The sequence below is a fragment of the Chlorocebus sabaeus genome, chromosome 11 (assembly GCF_047675955.1).
Source record: "Chlorocebus sabaeus isolate Y175 chromosome 11, mChlSab1.0.hap1, whole genome shotgun sequence".
Classification (NCBI taxonomy): Eukaryota; Metazoa; Chordata; class Mammalia; order Primates; family Cercopithecidae; genus Chlorocebus; species Chlorocebus sabaeus.
In genome coordinates, this window is record NC_132914.1 from 103,942,674 (window position 1) to 103,964,128 (window position 21,455).

At 42.2% G+C, this 21,455-nt stretch overlaps 2 protein-coding genes and 1 long non-coding RNA gene across 17 annotated transcripts in view; 2 read left to right on the top strand and 1 right to left on the bottom strand.

The window, feature by feature from the left end:
* The window catches only part of RFX4 (regulatory factor X4), a 181,979-nt gene extending 179,450 nt beyond the window's left edge, over positions 1-2,529 (top strand). For 5 of the 6 annotated variants that reach the window (XM_037996587.2, XM_008004541.3, XM_073021059.1 and 2 more), the window contains one exon: positions 915-2,529. In XM_037996587.2, coding sequence (XP_037852515.1) covers positions 915-1,187 — 273 coding nt within the window. In that variant the 3' untranslated portion in view covers positions 1,188-2,529. The remainder of the gene's footprint in view (positions 1-914) is intronic. The other variant, XM_073021061.1, reaches the window with a different exon arrangement.
* The window catches only part of LOC140712794 (uncharacterized), a 97,674-nt gene extending 83,838 nt beyond the window's left edge, over positions 1-13,836 (bottom strand). Inside the window, exon 1 of the long non-coding RNA XR_012094587.1 lies at positions 13,730-13,836. This is a non-coding gene — a long non-coding RNA (uncharacterized lncRNA). The remainder of the gene's footprint in view (positions 1-13,729) is intronic.
* Positions 13,766-21,455, top strand: part of RIC8B (RIC8 guanine nucleotide exchange factor B) — a 115,647-nt gene continuing 107,957 nt past the window's right edge. For 6 of the 10 annotated variants that reach the window (XR_499392.3, XR_005239872.2, XR_012094585.1 and 3 more), the window contains exon 1: positions 13,766-13,869. Coding sequence is in view for 7 of the 10 variants with exons in the window: in XM_008004536.3 (XP_008002727.1) it covers positions 13,786-13,869 (84 nt within the window). In the remaining 3 variants the exon portion in view is untranslated. Of the gene's footprint in view, positions 13,870-14,010; positions 14,469-21,455 lie in introns of those variants that run through there. The other 4 variants (XM_008004534.3, XM_037996586.2, XM_073021062.1 and 1 more) reach the window with 2 other exon arrangements.

A 21,455-nucleotide genomic window follows, 5' to 3' on the forward strand; every position in this document is an offset into this window, starting at 1 on the left:
GCCCATAGCTCCTCTCCTTCCTCCCCTCTGATCCTACTAACAGGGGCTTATTTGCATAGCTGTCTTGGTAACAGAAAAGAATGTAAAAGAAGAAGCACTTCAGAAGCACTTCTCTTACTCCTAATCCTTTCTAGAACTACTTCCCCTCTTCTTGTAGCTACTAACACCTGTTCCTCTGACCTGCACAAAAGCTCCCCTCCCCGCCGCTCTCAATTGGTTTCTCTTGACTCTTTCCTCCACATTCACACCAAGTCCAATTCCTATTCGTGTATCTTCCAGGAGTTCAGCAAATGTGAGCCAAAAAGAAAGACATTCTCTAAATGATAGGCACTAATAATAACCTTTGAAATTGTTGACTTGCTTCCTCTTCAAAAGCCTGCTTTTAGGCTGAAGTTTATAATTGAATTCAACTGTAAAATGTTATTTTTTAATAACGTCATTGTATTTTACTTGGCAGTGTTATGCTCTTGGGTTGATGGACTAGGACCTATCACATCTCCATAACTAACAATAAAACTCACTACCATCCATCTGTACATCCATATTTATTTATCTGGACATGCAGTTACTAGTGTATTTGTGCGTGTGACAAACACACACTTTTCTGTATTCCTGGTGTGGCTGTTTCTCATTTTGGGTTTGACTTCCCAAGATATTGCAGATTAGGAACAGAAAGCCAGTATAACCGCATGAGTAAACACCAGCCCAACTCAGGCTATGAAATCTCTGGCATTTCTCCTGTTGACTTCCCTAAGACCAAGATTCAATCTTGCAGAAGTTCAGTGATTCCTCTCCATCAACTCTCATTAATAGCATCTTAAGAAATTTAACATAAACTATAAACATGACTGATATTGTGTATACGCAACTTCAAGCTAATTTTTACTTTGTGGAATTTCTTTCCCCTCAACAAGTACCCTTTTAATAGCCCCACTTCCCGGATGGAACCTTGTTTGATGAGCAGTACTCCCAGACTGCATCCTACCCCAGTCACTCCCCGCTGGCCAGAGGTGCCCTCCGCCAACACGTGCTACACAAGCCCGTCTGTGCATTCCACGAGGTACGGAAACTCTAGTGACATGTATACACCCCTGACAACGCGCAGGAATTCTGAGTATGAGCACATGCAACACTTTCCTGGCTTTGCTTACATCAACGGAGAGGCCTCTACAGGATGGGCTAAATGACTGCTATCATAGGCATCCATATTTAATATTAATAATAATTATTAATAATAATAAACCCAACACCCATCCCCCAGAAGACTTTATCTCTATACATTGTAACTCATGGGCTATTCCTAAGTGTCCATTTTCCTAATGAACATGAGGATGGGATTCAATGTGTGATGAATAAACTTTAGTTCAGAAACAGGACTTACTAAAAGTCAGCGGGATTGGGTTTCTGTAGCCAAGCCAGACTTGACTGTTTCTATAGAGCACTATCTCGGGCAGGCCATTCTGTGCCTTTTCCCTCTGTTCCATGACTTTGCTTTGTGTTGGCAACCACTTCTAGTAAGCTACTGATTTTCCTGTTGACAAAATCTCTTTAGTCTTGAAGGATGGATACTGGAGACAGAATCTGGTTTGTGTTCTTGGATGGGCACATAATTTACCAAGAGCATTCACCTTGCCATCTGTCTGTCATCGTACTGTACAAGGAACAGCCCTCAGACGTGTTCTGCACATCCCTTCTTCCTGGTGGTGTCATCACTGCTTCCTGGAGCACCAGGGCTAAATGGGGAGCTATCTGGAAACTCTAGATTTTCTGTCATAACCCACATCTGTCACAGTACCTGCATTGTCTTGGAATGTAAGCACTGTCTTGAGGGAAGGAAGAGGTCTGTTCTGTATTGCCTTAAGTTGATTGAGGTTTGTAGGAGACTGGTTCTTCTACATACAAGGATTTGTCTTAAGTTTGCACAATGGCTAGTGTCAGCAAAAGGCAGGAAGGTTTTTTTTTTTTTTTTTTTTTTTTTTTAAGTTCTATGAGAATGTGGATTTATGGCATTGAGTATCACACTCAGCTCTGCCGTGTTAACTTTGTGAAACTGGATGGAACAAACTTTAACTTACCAAGCACCAAGTGTGAAAATGACTTTCATGGTTCCTTCATAAAACTATAATAATATCCGACACTTTGATAGAAAAAAATTCAAAGCTGTGCCTTTGAGCCTATACTATACTGTGTATGTGTGGAAATAAAAATGTATTGTACTTTTGGAGAATTTTTTTGTAGGCATTTTTCTGTCAGATTTGTAGTAATTTGTGAGGTTTGTTAGAGATTAATATAGGTTTTCTTTCTGTATTATAAAATGCACCAAGCAATTATGGTGGACCTATTACCCTATGGGTAAGAAATAAATGGAAATATGACATCGGATGTTTTAGCAATTGTTCTGTAAATAAAATCTTTGATCACACCACTCAGTGTGATAATTGTGTCTACAGCTAAAATGGAAATAGTTTTATCTGTACAGTTGTGCAAGATATGAATGGTTTCACACTCAAATAAAAAATATTGAAATGACCTGCTTTCTTCTGACTTTTCATTTGACATGACCTCTCTCTGTGTGTGTGTGTGTGTGTGTGTGTGTGTGTATGTATAAATAACATTCTGAATACTTAGGGTGTAAGTAGGCAGGGAAAAAGTAAGTAGTCTTATATGGCTGTGTTTATCCAGTTCCCCATCATCTTGTCATATAATAATTAAAATGTGTATAAACCACACATCCTGTCCTTGAATAATGATTAAGTAAACATGGCACCTACAGTCTGATAGAGGTTTGTAGGGGACTAGTTCTTCTACACACAGAGATGTGTCGTAAGTTTGCACAGTGGTTAGTGTCACCCAAAGGCAGGAACCTTTCAGCTCTTATAGGGAATACTATTCTTCGATACCAACACCATTAAGAGATCCCTTAGTTCATTATGCTTTAATGATCACTGGGTGTAAAGATATTTCAAGTGCAGTGCTTTAAATGCTAATAAACTTCTGGAACAGAACACTAACATTACTGAATACTTAATAAGTATTAACAAATTCTTCTCCAGCACAGTATTTTTATTCTGGGGTTGAGAGGAGTGGGGTATCAAAGTACAATGATGGTGTTTTTCTCAAACATTAAGAGTCTAGGATCTATGAGAAGTTCAGAACCACAGATGTCCAGAAATGGGAGCAGTGAGTATATTAACTAAAAGGCATGAGAACTTGACAATTCAATTTGCATTTTGAAAGATTTATATTTAAAGCCAAGTTCTTACTTGCTATTACGTAATATATTTATACCTGAACATGATTTTTAAGATTAAAATTAAATACAGAACATCCCCTTATATTTAGCTATGTTGTTCTACAAAAAGAAAGCAGATGTTGAATTTCACTTTCTGATGGTCAATTAGTTTGATCTTTTGTCCACAATCCATTAATTGGCTTTCATATAAGGAAAGTAAGGAAAAGGAAGAATGAAATTTCAGATTTAGTCACTGCCAAAAATAAACCTAAGAGTGACCAGACCAGTCTCTCTTACAATTCAAAGCCAGAGCTCACTTAGATAAATGAAAGGGTGTAGGAAGTCAGACTTTTGACTTACTAAGCACAAAAAAGTAATCACCAAATTCTTTAGTCAGGTAACGACAGCATAGGACACCCATTTACACATAACAGCCACAAGCTCATTAACTGCACAAATCTTTAGGCAAAACGAGTCATAATCAACAAGGGTCTGAAGCCCATAGAACAGGTCACCTCAGCAACTTTGCAAGGAAGAAAATGTGTGCCTCCCTTTCACAGCACAACCAAGACCCTGGAAAAGAAGGCAGCTTCAGATGAAGGCAAAAGGCCACTGGGCCTCCTCTCTCCAGAGCACAAGGTGCCTACCTCTTGGGAGCCGAGTAGTACCTATGTTCCCAATTGTTTTAAAACTTTCAACTTTGGAACCGGGAAAGATCTGAATAGGAAAAGGCGACAGCTGCTGTGAGCACATGACTCAAATGCACCTTCTTTCCCTCTGATAGCTCCTAGTCAGTCACCAGAACGGGAAATTCGGGCAAGGTTGGCAGCTGGGAGTGGGGCCAGTCACTTGTCAGGGGAAGAACAGAAGAGTCTTGGCAATAAAGGGACCCTCCCCTCTTAGGACTTTTTCTGAAAAGAACTCTGCCAGCTTGAAACTGGCTGAAGTCATGAAGAGCAGCCAGGATGGCTCACCCACATTGCAGGCCTCTGGTGTCCTCAGATTCCATCCTGCTGTGTTCTTTGTCAGGCCTCTGGTACACCCCAGCTCTGGGTAGAAAGAGAATCTGTCGCCCCTCTGAGAGGCACAGACCAACCCAAAATGTTTGCCATGGAGTAAGTCCAACCCAAATGGGGGAGGGGAAATTGTAGAAACTGCCATGTGACCTTGAACTGTTCACCTCCCCACTCTGGACCTCAAGCAGGTGTGTTACATGATTATGACATTCCAACTTACAGTCTGCACCGATGGACCACGGCTGGCAGAGCTGGATGAGGAGGATGGACGGGCTGTTTAGGGAAAACAAAAAACGGAGAAGACTGGCAGCTGGGCAGTGATTCAGGGAGGGAGCCACAGGAGAGAAGGCACTGGCTCCACCAGCTGGTGCTATAACACAGAGTGAGGCTCATGAGTCCAACCCCATCCTCCCTTGTGCAACTCTGGAGAGCAGTGTTTGGCAATTTTCCTCTCTCTTCAAAACCGGCCTTAATATTTGCTTTAAAGTAAAGTCAAAATGTCTGAAGTGAATCTAGAGAAGGAAAGATAGCAAAAACAAACAGCTATTTTGTTCCAACCTCTTGCACTGCTTAAAGGCAGACTTGCAAGATTAGAAAACAATTAAGGCCGGGCATGGTGGCTCACACCTGTAATCCCAGCATTCTGGGAGGCTGAGATGGGTAGATCACTTGAGCTCGAGCTCAGGAGTTTGAGACCAGCCTGGGCAATATAGTGAGACCCTATCCCTACAGAAAATTTAAAAATTAGCCAGTTGTGGTGACACACACCTGCGGTCCTAGCTACTCAGGAGGCTGAGGTGGGAGGATCACTTGAGACTGGGTATTCGGGCTTACAGTGAGCTATGAATGGGCCACTGCACTTCAGGCTGGGGGACAGAGACCTGTCTCAATAAATTAATAAAGACAAAAATACTGATGTATAGGTCCCACCCACAATGAATAGTGACTTGGAACGTGACCCAGGCATCAGTATTTTCCTAAGCTCCTCAGGTGATTGAATATGCAGTCAAGGTTGAGAAACACGATCCCTTCCGCCCTCAAGTTCTAAACTTCAGGGACTACTACTATTCCCTGAACATGTGGCCCAAGTTTCTCTTTTGCAGCATTGTTTGTCCAGAGTGGAGAACCATGCTCTGTGCAAGTACTGGCACTCCACAGTAACCTACACCGTGCATAGTTTTCCCTTAGCTGACAAACCTTTCCCTAAACTGTGCTGTTCTGTTCTCCCTTCAGCTACCCCCACCTCCCTACCACTTTGCCGCCTGCCCTTCTAACCTGGAACTTCTCTGCTTCAGTTCCTTGGCACCCTCCCAAGCTAAGCCAGCTTGGACACAGTGCTTGGGGCTTCCCCTTATTCCAAGAAGGTCAGAACCTTTTGTGCTTCACCAGCCTCCTCCCTGAAGCTCTTCCCCCAATCCCCCTCCTGTGTCTCAACCTCCCCCAACCCTGCCGCCACCCTCTCACCCCCATATTTTGCTGCTGCTGGTGTAGGTGGGACGGAAGACGTGGGCCACAAGAGATGAAGAAAGAGCTGTTGCTAGGAAAGGAGTGTGGGTGAAGAGAGATGGTGGGCGGGAGAAATAGGACTCCCCAGTTATATGCCTCCCTTTCTCATCATAAATGCCTCAAGAGCTAAAACCAGCTGTTTAAAATCTATTATGAAAAATAATGAGGTCTGACCGTGACAGCAGGGGTAAGAGAATCAGCCTTAGAAAGAGTTGAAGTGCTGATACTTGGTATTTATGTCTTCTCCTAGAAAAGAAAAGCCTCTGAGTGAAGTTTAAAAGAGTGACTTCTCAAGGAACTATCAAACTGTGCCCCTGTGAGGGACGGTATCCAGAACGTCTTGGCATCTGCTATACCTCTCAGAAACAATAAACTGCAAGATGTCTTAAGAACCAAAATATAGTTGAGGCAGAAGGATGATCTTTAAATGAGAAGTCTGCAACACTCTTTCCTCACCTCACACTCAAGGGCACATTTCTGCAATAGATCTGCCTTAATCCATGGAGTCTCCCATTTATTGAAGTCTTCTCTGTACCAGGCACATTGGACTCACCATATCTGCTGCTCACAAGTTCCCTGCAATACCAGTGGCATAATCGCTTCTGTTTACAGGGGAAGAAACGGAGACTATGAACAGCTTAATGCCTTGCTGAAGGTTACAGTTTAAGGGGCAGAGCTGGGATCTGAAAATTACTCCAGGCACAGTGGCTCACACCTATAATCACAGCACTTTGGGAGGCCAAGGAGAAAGGATCACTTGAGGCCAGGAGTTTAAGACCATGGCAACACAGTGAGACTCTGTCTCTCTCTATATATTAATTTTTAACACACAATAAAAGAAATACTACTCCAGAGCCTATCTGTGCTTTTTCTACCAAAGCACACTCTTCCTCCTTCCTACTTTTCTTCCCACCCGCCCACCCCTATCCCAACTTCCATTCCCCTCTCCTGAGCAGTTCTGCAGTTTTAAAAATCAACCTTGACTGCAGTAATAGAACTTACTGGGGTGGAAGAGAGTTTCAAAAGTTTTGGGAAATTTTTGTGCTCACAAAATGCAGGCAGTTTCTAAGCTGATCTTCCCCTAAACCAGAGGTGGCATTCTGCTCACTGTAAATAAATAGCAGACTACCTTTCCCTCTGTCCTTTCCCAACGTACATACAAACCAGTGCATTATGTATGACCGAGATTTGGTTATTCTATAGAGAAACAGGAATAAAAGAAAATAATAATGAAAAAAAAAAAAATACCAGGTCACAGAGGATTTTTATTACCAGGTCGAAAAAAAAGCTCTGCAGGGGGGCGTGCAATGAGCCAAGCATTCACTAGAATGAAGTCACTGGGGTGGGGGAGGAGGGAGCACTGAGGAGACTGGCTACCTCTTGCTGTTAAGGTCACTACCCTTTGACAGAGGTGGCCTCTGACCTCAACAGCCCTACAATTCTGTTTTGACTGACCCTGAAACCCATGAAATTCAGATGTAGGCACTGCCCAAAAGTTGAGATAAAGCTGACTAATATGGGAAAAGCTCCCGGTATGTGCCCCCAGCTGAAAGGAGCTGGCAGTTCTTTGGCGGTAGACGCAATTTATTCTGTCCTCCTCCTTTCAGGGAAATGCTAATCCTTCATAGGCAACTCGAGGGGAAGACTAAAATGTGTTGATGATGAATGACAATAATCCTTTGTCCACCGCCACCTCCTCCTAGGGTTGAACCTTAAGAGTTTAATCAAATGTTGGTAAGTAAATTAATGCCTTACTGCAAAAGAGGTGGTGGGAAGAAAGGTTGTGAGAATATATTTCCTCTGACATGTGAATCTCAATAAACTTAATTGCAAAGGCATCGATATGGGAAGGGAGTACTGAAAGAGTGTTTTAGATTCCTATTTACACACACATACACATAACAGTCACTATCCGAAAACTATCTTACAGCATGTCAGTGTTAAAATGTTAACTTCAAAGTCTAAAGACCAAAACAGCGCATTGGAATCACTTTGCTGTCGTTAAAAACAACAGCAGCAACATCAAAAGTCATGCATTTGTGCATCCATAGGAACAGCAAGATGCTCAGCCCTGAATCTTCACATCTTTCTAAGGAAGGTTGCATTTTTCATTCCAGTTCAGCTAACATTTTAGTGGCTACTCCTTGCCAGGTCCGCCTTGCTGGCCACTTTGACAGCCATCTCTTTTAACCCTTCCAACTTACTGCAAAGTAGGTATAATTATGCTCATTACGTTGAGAAAAATCGGTGCTCAAAGACGGCAAGTGATTTATCCCTGTACACCCAGAGTTAAAATTCAAACTAGAGTCTTTTGGCTTCAGGTTTTCCTGTTAGATACAAAAAATTGGTTGCCAGAAGGGTTTCAAGGAATTTGACAAATGATCGGCTTCTGAGACTCACACAGTGAGTCAGGGCTAAAAACCAGGTTTTCCAGTTCTCAGTCCGGGTTCTTTCACCACATTACAGCATTGCCACCCAAAGCGCTGGTTTTCCCAAGAGGTGTTTGGATGGGATTCCAAGTCAGCGAGATGCAAATAGGTCTGACCCACATTCCTGCTCTTGGGTAAATAAAAACTCCTAAAGGGCAGAGCCCATTTTGTGTGCTTAATCTAAGAGTCCCACTGTGGGTAGCCAATCAATATTAAACAACTAGAGGGACATTTGCCTAGGACTAACGGCATGGACTCAATTTAAGCAATCAAAATACAGTGAATATTACTGAGGAACCTCACAAAGGTGCTGAAAGGCTGAATCAAGTAAATTTTTAAGAGTTGGGGGGGAAAAAAAAAAACCCTTGAAGTCATCTAGTCCAACTCTAATTTTATGAGATAGAGATAAAATAATGTGCATAAAGATGTGAAGACAGTCAGCAACAGACTCTCCCTTCCTGTCTCCCAATTCTATTTAATTTTATGTCATACAGCACTGTAAGGTAACGTTTTCAGGAATGCAACATGTTGTAAGTTGAAGTTGGACTGGCTGGTTATAGAGTCATCATTGATTATGAAACATCTTTCACATTTAACTTTTCCTTTCCCACTGACCTCTAAGAAATCTCCATTGCTGGCTTTCAAGTTCAACCAACTTGGTATCATTTCTCAACAAGCATCTTGTTAATTTTGGCCTCCTGACCTTTTCTCACAGCATTTCCCCATGTCTTGGAGCCCTCTATGCTCTCTCTACCATCCCTCTTTATAGATCACCTCCTTCAAGAAGACTACTCTGACTACTCTTCTTCCCATTAATGTTTATCTTGCTTTGATTTACACAGTACTACGCAAACTTTTTTTTTTCCTATCAGTAAAAAAGATCGCTGTATTATTTAGTTGTTTCTTATATTCCCAAAGGACAGAATCAATTATTTCTACTTTTTAAAATTTTTTATGGTATCTAAGACAATGCTGTGCTCCAGTGAGCACTAAATATGGGTTAAAGGATAAAACTATGTTAAGTAACTTTGCTATCAAAGGAAGACTACATTCTTTTTCTTTTCTTTTGTTTTTTGTTTTTGTTTTTTTTTTGAGACAGTGAGTCTCGCTCTGTCACCTAGGCTGGAGGGCAATGGCACATCTTGGCTCACTGTGACCTCTGCCTTCCAGGTTCAAGAGATTCTCCTGCCTCAGCCTCCCAAGTAGCTGGGATTACAGGCATGCACCACCACGCCCAGCTAATTTTTGTATTTTTAGTAGAGATGGGGATTCCCCATGTTGGCCAGGTTGGTCTCGAACTCCTGACTTCGAGAGATCCACCTGCCTTGGCCTCCTGAAGTGCTCGGATTACAGGCATGAGCCACCGCGCTCGGCTGAGACAGAATTCTTGGTAAAAGATGAAATAAAAATAACTTTTTTTTTTTGAGATGGAGTTTCGCTCTTGTTGTCCAGGCTGGAGTGCAATGGCGCGATCTCGGCTCACCGCAACCTCCGCCTCCCAGGTTCAAGCAATTCTCCTGCCTCAGTCTCCCGAGTAGCTGGGATTACAGGCATGAACCACCAAACCCAGCTAATTTTGTATTTTTTTTTTTTTTTTTAGTAGAGACGGGGTTTCTCCATGTTGGTCAGGCTGGTCTCGAACTCCTGACCTCAGGTGATCCACCCACCTCGGCCTCCCAAAGTGCTGGGATTACAGGCATGAGCCACCACGCCTGGCCAAAAAAATAACTTTCATATTGTCAGGTTATTTCTCAAAGACTAATGAGATACATGAACATGAGTTTGGGGGTCTATCAAAAAACCAATTCAGTGGTAGATACTCTATCAAAATATTGATCCAATGGTTCTCAATACTAGCTGCTTATTCAAATCAACTGAGAAGCTTTTAAAACTACCAGTATCCAGATTTCACCACAGATCAACTGAATCAGAATCTTTGGAGGTATGCCCAAGGGATGATTTGCACATATCATATTGATATTTGATTTGCACATATTGATTTTTCACATCCCCACTCTTATTAATAGGTTTTTCTAAAGAATGAGCATATTTAAAGGTGGTTTTGTTTTTCTGAGAATCACAAAATTTTAGAACTGAAAAATTTAGAACTGAAATTATATCTGGATCAATCCCTTAGTTTAACAGCTAAGGACACTGTGGGACAATCCAGCTATTATTTCAGTTCTAAATTTCTAAACCTCAAGAAAAGTTGAGTGAGTGGCCTCACATAGTGAGGTGGTGGTTGCTGAGTGACAAGTCATATCTTGAATTAGTGGAATTCTCTGAACTCCAATTCTGGAGCTGTAGCCAATAGACCAAGCTGCTAAGGCTTTAAATTTCTGCTTTCTCCTAAAGAAAATGTATTCTAAGTATTACAACAGTTAAATTTTAAAAGCTGTTAGCACCAGGTACTCATTAAAGACCTTCAATTTGGCACATTCCAACTAGCCCATTGTCATGGCAAGAGGAAATGCCACAGCAGGATATATCAAAGTCCAAAATAAATGACTAGTATCTATTTGCAGGCTTTTTCATTGGCCCTAACATGAAAGTCCATAACATTTCATGTTATCAGAGCCCAGGGTGCTTCTAGCCCTTAAATATACCACTTATTAGCAAACTTCTTTGCTTATGAGCCAGCTAATCAATACTCTGAACTTCCCTTTTCTCTGTAAAAAAGAAAATGTGCCTCTTATTGACCTTGCGATTTCAGCTATAGCAAGGATTAAACCAAATAATCTACGTGAAGATATTTAAAGAATTTAAAAGCTCTGTCCGTAGATATATATAGGATTACTATATTACTGCTTCTAAGAGCAACAACTTGTGAAAAAATATTTGTTGCTTTGATTACCAAGGCTCTAAATCTTAATTCCTTGCTATCATGCCACTCAAGCATCACCAGGAAGTGGAGTCAGAACACGACTAGAGCCTCTAGTCCCTGAAAGTATCCCATAACTAATATTCAAGGAGGTAAAGTGATGCAGTGACCTAGGACTCAGCTAGTCTCGGCTCCATTCCCAGAGTCTGCTTGTAACTATTGACCTTGGACAAGCCACTTAATTTTTCTGGAACCAGAGTCTCGTCAGTGGTCAAAAGATGACTTGAATTAGAGTGAAAGATCCCTTTGAGTTATAAAATCAGAATATGAACATTTAATTAAAATTACTAAAGTACAACTTCCCAAGTCATTAATTCATCTGTTTTTACATTTTTAAAATCTCTTTTTAGAAGTACAGAGTTGGAGCCTAAAAACATAGCCTATTTCTGGCAAACAGACATTTCAAAGACATGTGTCTGAAATGTCAGAGACCTTCTAAAAATTCTAAAGAGAAACATCTCTATGGAAATAAGATACTTTGTGCTTGTTTAATATCCTCTCTGGGAGACCCTTGCTCCAAAAATAAATATATGGATACCCCCAAAGCACTTAATACTGTACTGGACACAGAGTAGGCACCCAAATACTTTGTTAACAGCTCTCAGTTTGAGTCCCAGTTCTTGTTACTTAACTCGTCTGACCCTGTTTTCTTATCTATAAAGTGGGAACAATACCTTCCCCAATGATCCATTGAGATGAGAAGTATTAAAATGTTCTGTAAACTGTTGAAAACAATCGCAAGATGTTACTATTAGCTTAGGAATTCAGCTAACTATTCCATGACCTTACCAAAATGTGCTTTTTGGAGAGATGGATTAAAATCTTTCTGACTTAATTTATTACAGAGCACCTAACCCAATGCCTGACTCAACAAATATGCTCAATAAATGTTTACTGCATGGAAAGTATAATACACAGAAAGACCAAAAGCTCCATAAACTCAGGTCCCATGTTCGTTCTTATTTCCAAATTCCCAGCATCTAGCAGAATATCTAGCACAGCATAGAAGAAATTCAATCATTAGATGAATAAACTTTTGCCCCCTCTAGTTCCTCTTCAGCACGGCTCAAGAGGGAGAGACTGGTAGGGGAGACATCAAGGACGACTACGGGTAAAGGCTGCTTGGAATGGAAAACTTGAAATTACCTGGAGAATTCATCCACTCTCCATCAAAAAAAGCTTGGGAGAGCAGAAAGAGCACAGGCTCTGAGTTCAAATTCAATTTCCAAAAATCTGCAATTTTGATAAGTTAACCAATTACCCTCTCCAAGACTCAGTTTCCTCATCTTAATATGAGAATAACTGATATGGGTGCTCACTAGAATGGAAGCTCCATGAAGGCAGGGACTTTACTTTGGGCCCACTGTATCCACACTGCATTTAACAGTGCCTGGGCACAACACAGGCTCTCAAATATTTGTTGAATGCATGTGTATGTAATTGATAGAGCTAACACTGGTGAAGTATTAACAGAACGCCTGACACGTAATCTCCACTGGGGCAATGGGAACCTTTGTCAGCACCACCGCCGCTACTGTACCGGTATTATTACAGTTCTCGGTGGTCGGAGAGCAGCCACTTCGCGGGGTAAGGCCTGGTTTCAAACCTCGACTTTCCCATTCTCTGGCCGTGTGACTTAGGATAAATTACTTAAAACTATTCGAGTTCCTTTTTATTTCCACAAAAATTTGTGTTGGGAGAATTAGAGGATATGGGGAAATCACCTAAGAGAGTCTGGAGCCCCGGTGGCACGAGATGCATGCTAGAGATTAGTATTAAGGCAGAAAATCGCCGAGTCCTCTTTTATACAGATAACTGCCTCCGATTATTTCCCACATTACTGTAGCTGAGTACATAACAAGAATGCAAAAAAGAGTGGAAGGAATTTCGAGACCGAAACCGCTAAATGAGAAAAGGGAATTAAACCGGTGCTTGACAGTTCCCACCAAGGCATGGCAGTTTCCGCGACCGTCAGCCAGTCCAGCCAGCCCCGCCAGCCAAGGCTGGAGCAGGAGAGTCAGCGGCATAAGGAACTACACCGAAGTAGAGGCTTACACCCTCTCTCTAACGGTCTCCCCGCCGCTGGCCTCAGGCGGCCGCCAGACTCCCGTTTCCGGCCTTCGCGGTACCACAGTTCCCAGCATGCCCTTGGCGGGAAGTCTTTCCGGCTGGATGACTACTAATCCCAGCATGCCATTCGGCACTCCAGTAAATTAGATGGAAGAGCGGGATAACCCCATTGCATGCAGGGAATTGCAGTCCATTTAGCGGCTGGTTCATAGATGGGCGGGGAAGAGCCGGGTTGCTCTTGTCCGCTGAGAATGATTCATAGAGGAGGGTCAGGAAAGAACGGTTCAGTCTGTGAAAGCCCCCTTAAAAGACTGGACACTTCTCCTAGGGAGGGAGAGGCAGGAGAGCAAGGAGGACCTTGGGCCTGACTCCGCCTCGGTCCGCTAGCCAGGCCTCTACCAAGTCCTGGGCCTTGTCGGGGGCGGCCGTGAGGCGCCGGTTGCTGGGGGAGCGGTGACGTCGCGGGGTGAAAGTTGAGGGGCGGTGACGTCGGGCCGGCCCGGGCGGAGGCTGGCGGGTTGGAGGCAGGAGGGAGGGAGGGAAGGAGGGAAGGAAGGAAGCTGGGACGGAGCGAGCGGGGGCGCGAGGCGTTTACCTGGAGGCAGCGGCTTGGGCGCGCAGAGCGGCCGCGGCTCCCCCGCACCTGCGGCCATGGATGAGGAGCGCGCCCTCTACATCGTCCGGGCCGGCGAAGCGGGGGCTATCGAGCGGGTCCTGAGGGATTACAGCGACAAGGTAAAGAGTCCTGGCCCCGGGCGTGCGGTATCGCACCCCCGGGCCGCCCTCCGTGCTTGCACATCGCATCCTTCCCCACCCCCTTCATTCCGGGGATGCGCATTGCTCTCCCCCGAAAACGTTTCCGGCTTGGGCATGCGTGTTTGTGCCCCCAGCCTTTTCCATCCATGCATCCTGCATCCCACTATCCCCACTCTAGCGCCCACTCCTCTGATTCCTGGCCCAGCAGCTTGACCTCCGGTCCTCCTCTCAAGCGTGCAAGTCACACCCCCGGAATCCATAGATGTGCATCTGTGCCCCGTGCCTCACTCCTGGATGCATAAATGCATGCGAGGCTTCCTCACCTGTACGGTATAAAAATACATGCTTCCCTGCATAAACACGGCCCTTGACATGTATAAAACGTATCAGCAACGATGGCAGTTCTTTCTATAGCTTTAGCATTGTACGGTTTTCAAGGCATTGATGTCTCATCTATGGTCTCCTTTGATCCTCAGAGTGTTTATAGGGTAGATGGTATCATCCTCCCCATTTTATAGATGAGGAAACCGAGGTACAAAGAGCTGAAATCACGCCCAAGGTCATGGACATATAATGTTGTAAGTGGGTGGAGAATGTAACTCCTAATGATACCTATTATTTGTATCGCATTAACAGCTTTCCTATCCATTATCTCATTTAATCTTACAGCAATCCTGTGAGGTATTATCTGCATTTTGCATTTGAGACTCTAGATTGGTTAAATAACTTGCCCAAGGTCATACTTGGAGCTGGTATTCCAGTTTAGTTCTTTCCACTTTACAACTCTGCTGTAAAAAAGTATCTTATTATAAATCCCAGTCGCTTCTCTGAACCTCTTTCTAAGAACCGTTAGCTCTTCATTACTTTTCCTTCCAGGAATTTTACATGCTTACTTCAAAAGATAGCCTACCACACCTTTATCCTTTGGTTTAGAAGACTGCTTTATAGGAATGACTGGCGACTCCCTTCTGTGAAAACAAACCCAACACTAGGTCACAACCTAACTGTTAATGTTTTTCTTTCCTTTGCCCCCGTACATCATCTCCCCTTCAGTGTTTGCTTTGTGCCCCCCACGGCATCCATCCACTTTGTATTATTGACAATTTGTGTCTTATTTTTGAATCTTTTCCACCCGGGGCAGAAATGGCATGCTGGCGGCTGAATTCCCGTTTAATCTTCCCAACAACCCTGTGAGGAGAGTGATGGTATTCCCCAATTCACAAATGATAAAATTTAGGATGATAATGTGGTCCCAAGTCCACACAGCCCCTGAGAGATAGAGCTGAGATTTGAATTTAGGTGGTCCAACCTCAAGTCCAGCGCTCTTTCTACCGTACTGTGTTGCTTTCCTTGGGAGGATACGCAGGTTCTCTCTATTCATATCTTAGCTCCCTCACTTTCTGATATGCTTTACTGTTGAACATGTCTGCCGAATTTAGGAATAACTCATTTAATGCATAGTTGTACATGTTGTGGAGATTATAATGATTTAACTCGATTTATTACTGCTTTCCAGAAAAGGCATGAGGCAGCTTCAAACTGATTTTCAGAAGCAAGAAATACAACAGAGAACTTGGCCATTTGTTGAATCAACTAATGTTTATTTAGCACTTATTATATGCCAGATACCCAGCAATAAATAGGAATTTGTTTCTGTGGGGAGGAAGGAGGAAAAACCTTCAACTGGATATAATCACCTTCTTTAATATTTCTCCTTCCCTTTATGGCTAAACTAATTAGACTCCAGATTTGCGTCCTCCAATTTATCTCTTCTCGTTGGTCTCCCTCCAGGTTGGTATCTGCTTACCACTCCTGGCCAGGTGCTGTCAGAGCTTAAAACCTGAACATCTCCAGCTCCCCTTTTGTATTGCGAATGTTTTTAAGGTTGTTTTGCATGGTGTGTCTTGCTTAAGGTGGTATCTGAAATGTTTCAGAAAATTCCCAAACACTTATAATTTTAGGATCAAGCCTGAGAGTGCTCTGACTAGATGTGAATTGGGTCAGTTAGCTCTTTCAGAAGAAAGCACTCCCTTCTTTTTCCTTTTTGGAGATAGGGTCTGCATCTGTCGCCCAGGCTGGAGTGCGCTGGTGTGATCATGGCTCGCTGCAGCCTCCATCTCCTCCCCGCTGCCCCTCCCACGTAGCTGGACTACAGGTGTGTGCCACAGCACTGGGCTAACTTTTTAAATTCATTTTTTGTAGAGATGGGGTCTCACTATGTTGCCCGGGCTGCTCTCAAACTGCTGGGCTCAAGCAATGCTCTCACCTTGGCCTCCCAGAGTGCTGGGATTATAGGTGTAAGCTACCGTGCCTGGCCAGAAATCTCTCATATTTAATACTGACTATAGTAGGGCCAGTATAGTAGGGCTGATTATAGTACAAAGAAAATGGCTGAGCATCATACTGCAGTGAGGTTGTGCCCCTCAAAGGGAGAGATTTTGAGAGCAGATGAATAGGAAGTGAATGTATGATCACAGTGGTTCAGGCAGTAAGAATGGGGAGGTGGAATTAAATTGCCCAGCTCTGTGGTATATGGAATTTGGAACCCTCAAAAAAATAGTTGGGTACCATATACTTGAGTTTCCTTGTCTGGAAAAATGGATTTGAGAAATGTTTGGATTATGAGGTGATCATAGGGCATTAAGGAGTCCAACAGAGAGAAATGAATGCTGTAGACAGAGACTGGTTCGTTGTTTGGGAGAGTAGTGGAGAGGTTCTTTATGCTACCTTATTCCTCTAATAAAGCTAGTCCTTGAAAGGAGGCAGTCAAATATAGTGGAAAGGTGGTGGGATTTGGCATCAGATAAACTTGGTTCAAATCCCAACTCTGCCATTTATTAGCTTTATGACTATGGATAAATTATATTAAGCCTGTGAATCTCAGTTGCCTTATCTGTAAAATAGGGATAATATCGCCATTCTCTTAAATTATTGTGAGGATTACATTAAATGAAATGTAATGCCAACACTGGGCACAATGCAGCTAGGAAGCACTCAGTAAGTTACAGTTAAAATAACCAGGGTACCTAAAAGGTGTGGCCAGAGCCAGCTTGGCCACTGATTCTCAACTTAATGGCTTGTGTGGCCCTAAGATGAGTTACTTAACTTTGCTGTGGCTTAATTTCCTCATCTGCCAAATGGAGATAATAATAGTAACTATATCATAGGCTTGTTATCAGGATTAAATGAGTTACATGTGTAAAGCATACAGAACAGTGCCTGCCACTGAGGAGGCACTCCGTAACTGTTAGCTTTGAACAAAAAAATTAAACGTGGCATGAGTTGGCATAGCACAATATTAAAAATTGGAAATAATGCTCCATTCTTTCCCTTCTTTTTCTAATGGGTAGCAAAATACTTTGTACCACTTTCCGAGATACCTGTCGGGCTCCAGGAAACATCTAATTTCTACTATGTTATATATATAGACTCTCATTTCCAAACCTTCTTGCTTCATTCACTGACCTTTGTTATCTTGGAGAGAGGAAAGATCTATCTATCTCGGAAAGAATGAAACTTGTCTGTTTGTCAAGGGCATAAAAGAGCATAGGTCTAAGCATAGGCAAGTGTTTTTGTTTGTTTGTTTGTTTAATGGGTGGAGCAGTTGTTTTTCTCTCCTCTAAATTCACCTGTTAACATTTATTGAGTACCTGCTATGTGCTATGTATTATCCCAAGCATTTTCACATTTCGTGTGTCATCTTATATTAATTCCTAGGAAATGGCAGACCTGGTCTTCAGATTCCATATCCAGGGATCTTTTTGCAGGGCTGTGTTGCCTTTACCCTGTCTCTTCTGTGTTTTTGAGCACAGAAAAAGTTTCTTTTTCAGGAGTGGTATACTACAGTTATTCCTCAATATCCAAAGGGGATTGCTTCCAGGATCTCCTGTGCATACCAGAATCTTGTCGATACCAAAATCTTTGAATGCTTTAGTCCCTGATAAAAAACACTATAGTATTTGCATATAATCTGGGCACACCTTCCTTTTTTTTTTTCTTTTTGAGATGGAGTTTTGCTCTTGTTGCCCAGGCTGGAGTGCAATGGCGCGATCTTGGCTCACCACAACTTCCGCCTCCTGGGTTCAAGTGATTCTCCTGTTTCAGCCTGCTGAGAAGCTGGGATTACAGGCATGCACCACCATGCCCGGCTAATTTTGTATTTTTAGTGGAGACAGGGTTTCTCCATGTTGGTCATGCTGGTCTCGAATTCCCAACCTCAGGTGATATACCCGCCTCGGCCTCCCAAAGTGCTGGGCATATCCTCCTATATACTTTTTTTTTTTTTGGAGACAGAGTCTTGCTCTGTCGCCCAGGCTGGAGTGCAGTGGCTTGATGTCGGCTAACTGCAACCTCCGCCTCCCAGGTTCAAGTGATTCTCTTGCCTCAGCTTCCCGAGTAACTGGGACTACAGATGTGTGCCACCATGCCTGGCTAATTTTTGTATTTTTAGTGGAGACAGAGTTTCACCATGTTGGCCAGGCTGGTGGTGAACTCCTGACCTCAAGTGATCCGCTCACCTGGGCCTCCCAAAGTGCTGGGATTACAGGCGTGAGCCACTGTGCCTGGCCTCTCGTATATACTTTAAATAATCTCTAGATTACTTATAATACATAATACAATGTGAATGCTATACAGATAGTTGTACTGTATTATTTAGGGAATAATGCCAAGGGAAAAAAAGCCTGCACTTGTTCAACACAGGCACAATTTTTTTTTTCCCAAATATTTTCAAGCCATGATTGGTTGAATCCACAGATACAGAATCCTTTGGCTACTGTTGAGTCCTAATCACCTCCACTTTAGTTATAGAATGAACTGTTAATTTGGGGAAGTATGTATCATTCTAGTCTAGACTGTTCAAGCTCTTGCTCCCCACAGGCCTGTTCTTTTTTTTTCTAGAAATGGGGATCTCACCATGTTGCCTAGGCTGGAGGCTGGTCTTGAACTTCTGGGCCTCAGCCTCCCAAAGTGTTGAGATTACAGGCGTGAGGCACAGTGCCCAGACCTCAGGCCTTCTCTAATAACAGATTTAGTAGAGAGATTAGTTGCCACCATTATCATGATTATCAACAACAAACTGTGACTAAGGGCCCTGAGGTATGGAGTAGTATCATACCTCCATACCTGGATTCCTTACATCACAGGATATTTTATGTTAGAGGAAACTCAAAGTTAATAGGGCCCAACCCCCTCGTTTAATAGATGACTCATCAACTATGATGATAACCAGAGAGGTGGCTTGGTGGCCCTACAGGCCACCTGGACGTATGATTACCGCATACATAGCAAATTCCAACAGGATTCCAGTTTTGAAGTATGGCAAGTTTTTGGCCAAATGAAAGGTATTTAAGATACAGACAGCTAGCTAGGTCTCTAGTAGTAGTCCTCATAGGAGAAGAAAACAAGACTGCTTACAGTGAGGTCTTAATTCATGTGCTAGAAGAACCTGATTGATAGAAACCTAATATTGGGACAGTTCTATAAATATAGCCTCTACATTTGAATAAAATATGTAAATATCCAGGACCATGTAAGAGGACTTTTTGTTTTCTACTTTGGAAGTTGGGCTCTGACTCTTTGAGTTCACTCTGTGGGTTTTTGCAGAGAAACATGTTTAGTGGGCTGTTCCTTTGTTATACTTTGTTCCTATGTCCAGATTATGTTATCTAATCTGTTTCTGATTTTTAGTTATAGAAGCAATCTCTGTTCATGAAACAGCACAACACACACCACCCCAATTAGGTTTATTCCCGTGTAGTAGTACTGTTTGAGTGTATCTTTAGAAATCTACGAAATTACTCCTAGCTCTCTAATAGGTCAATATTTGGCCAGACACCACACCATAGGTTATTCAACAATAACAGTAGTAGCCATTGAACACTACTATGTGCAAGGTGCCATGCTTATAAAAAGATAAGGAAAACTTGATATAGGTAGTAAAGTTGAATAACTTGGCCAAGTTTACACCTTTAGTAAGCAGTAAGACTGGACTCAAACTCAAGGTTGTCCGACTCCTGATCCTGAGCTTTTTAGAGCTGATTCATAGGGTATGAAACCTGCGGTGAGAGTCATAATGAGTCTGGTGTGTCACTGAGTTGTTAGCTTGCTTGGTCTCTAAATTGAACAATGGTTTAACTCTTTTTTTTTTTTTTTTTTTGAAATGGGGTTTTGCCGTGTTGCCCAGGCTGATCTCAAACTCCTGGGCTCAAGCCATCTGTCCACCTCGGCCCCCCAAAGTGTTAGGATTACAGGTGTGAGCCACCATGCCCGACCAGTTTAACTCTTTATATTTGATTTTTTTGCTCCTTTTTCTCTGGAAATTAAGCATATAAAGAAGGTGAGATGGCTGACTCTTGGCTAGGAAATACATGTACAGCTGGAAATGCTTGTTTTCTTTTAACCCCATTTCAGCCTTAGAAAGGGGAGAGAATAAAGATGGGGTACTGAATAAATTAAGTATGATCTAAGTTGGATAAAAGAACTCAGGTTTATAGAAGCCAACATCTGTTGGATCCAAACAGTCTTAGAGGTTTGAGCTTCTGAATAGATTGACACATTCCAGATTCAATTTGTAGTGCCTCACATACCATTATATTTTCTAATTAAGAGCAACAGAATAATTAGACCTTGGTACTATTCTGAATTCCCACCTTAAAAGATTAATTCTACATAGGAACTGTATAAAAGACACTTTTATAACTTACTGAGTGTCTTTCCAAAAGACAATTTATTTTTCTGTCTCCTTACCATAAATGCCAAAAAAAAGTTTAGAAGAACCATTATATATATTAACAAGTAGGTACGTTTATTCCAGATAATTTATGGAATTAGCATTTTACTTATAATGGCAAAAAAGTAGGTTTTCTTGGTTTCTTAGTGCAATTATTTTCATTTGTATTGAACCTTTACGAAACTTTAGTTTACAACTTTAATCTGATAATCTGGCACTTTTAAGTCTAATGTTAATTTTCACTAAACCTCAGGTCTATACATTTCTAAGTATGGCCCTCAGATTTACAATCTTTCTTTCCTCTCCTCCTTCCTTCTTTTTCTTATTCTTTATTCATACTTACCCATTTTATTTTTTTTAATTATGAAAACAATATACCAACAATGAGTCCTCTTTTTAAAAAAATGGTACATAATATTTTGTCAGGTGAATATAATATGTATAATAAAATATTGTCACTTGCACAACATTCCGTCAGTCTCCTGTTGGTTATTCCAGTTCTCGCTTTTTTTCCTCCACAATATTGGATGACACTGCAGTGATACACATATAATTATTCTCTCCTTCTAGATCAGTAGGATAAATTCCTAGGAGTAAGAGTTCTGGGTCAAAGAGTATGAATATTTTTATGGCTTGTAATATGTGTTGTTGCCAAATCACTTTCTCTTTTAAGATTTGTGTCAGTTTATACTGCCACCAGGAGTATCATGCCTGGATTATTGATGTCCATTCTTCACAGGGCATTATGTCCTTAGTCTTGCTTTCCTTTAATCTGGCCTGTGAGCTACTGCCCGAAATGTTCTTCCAGAATGCTGGTCACACCTCCGTCATAGTC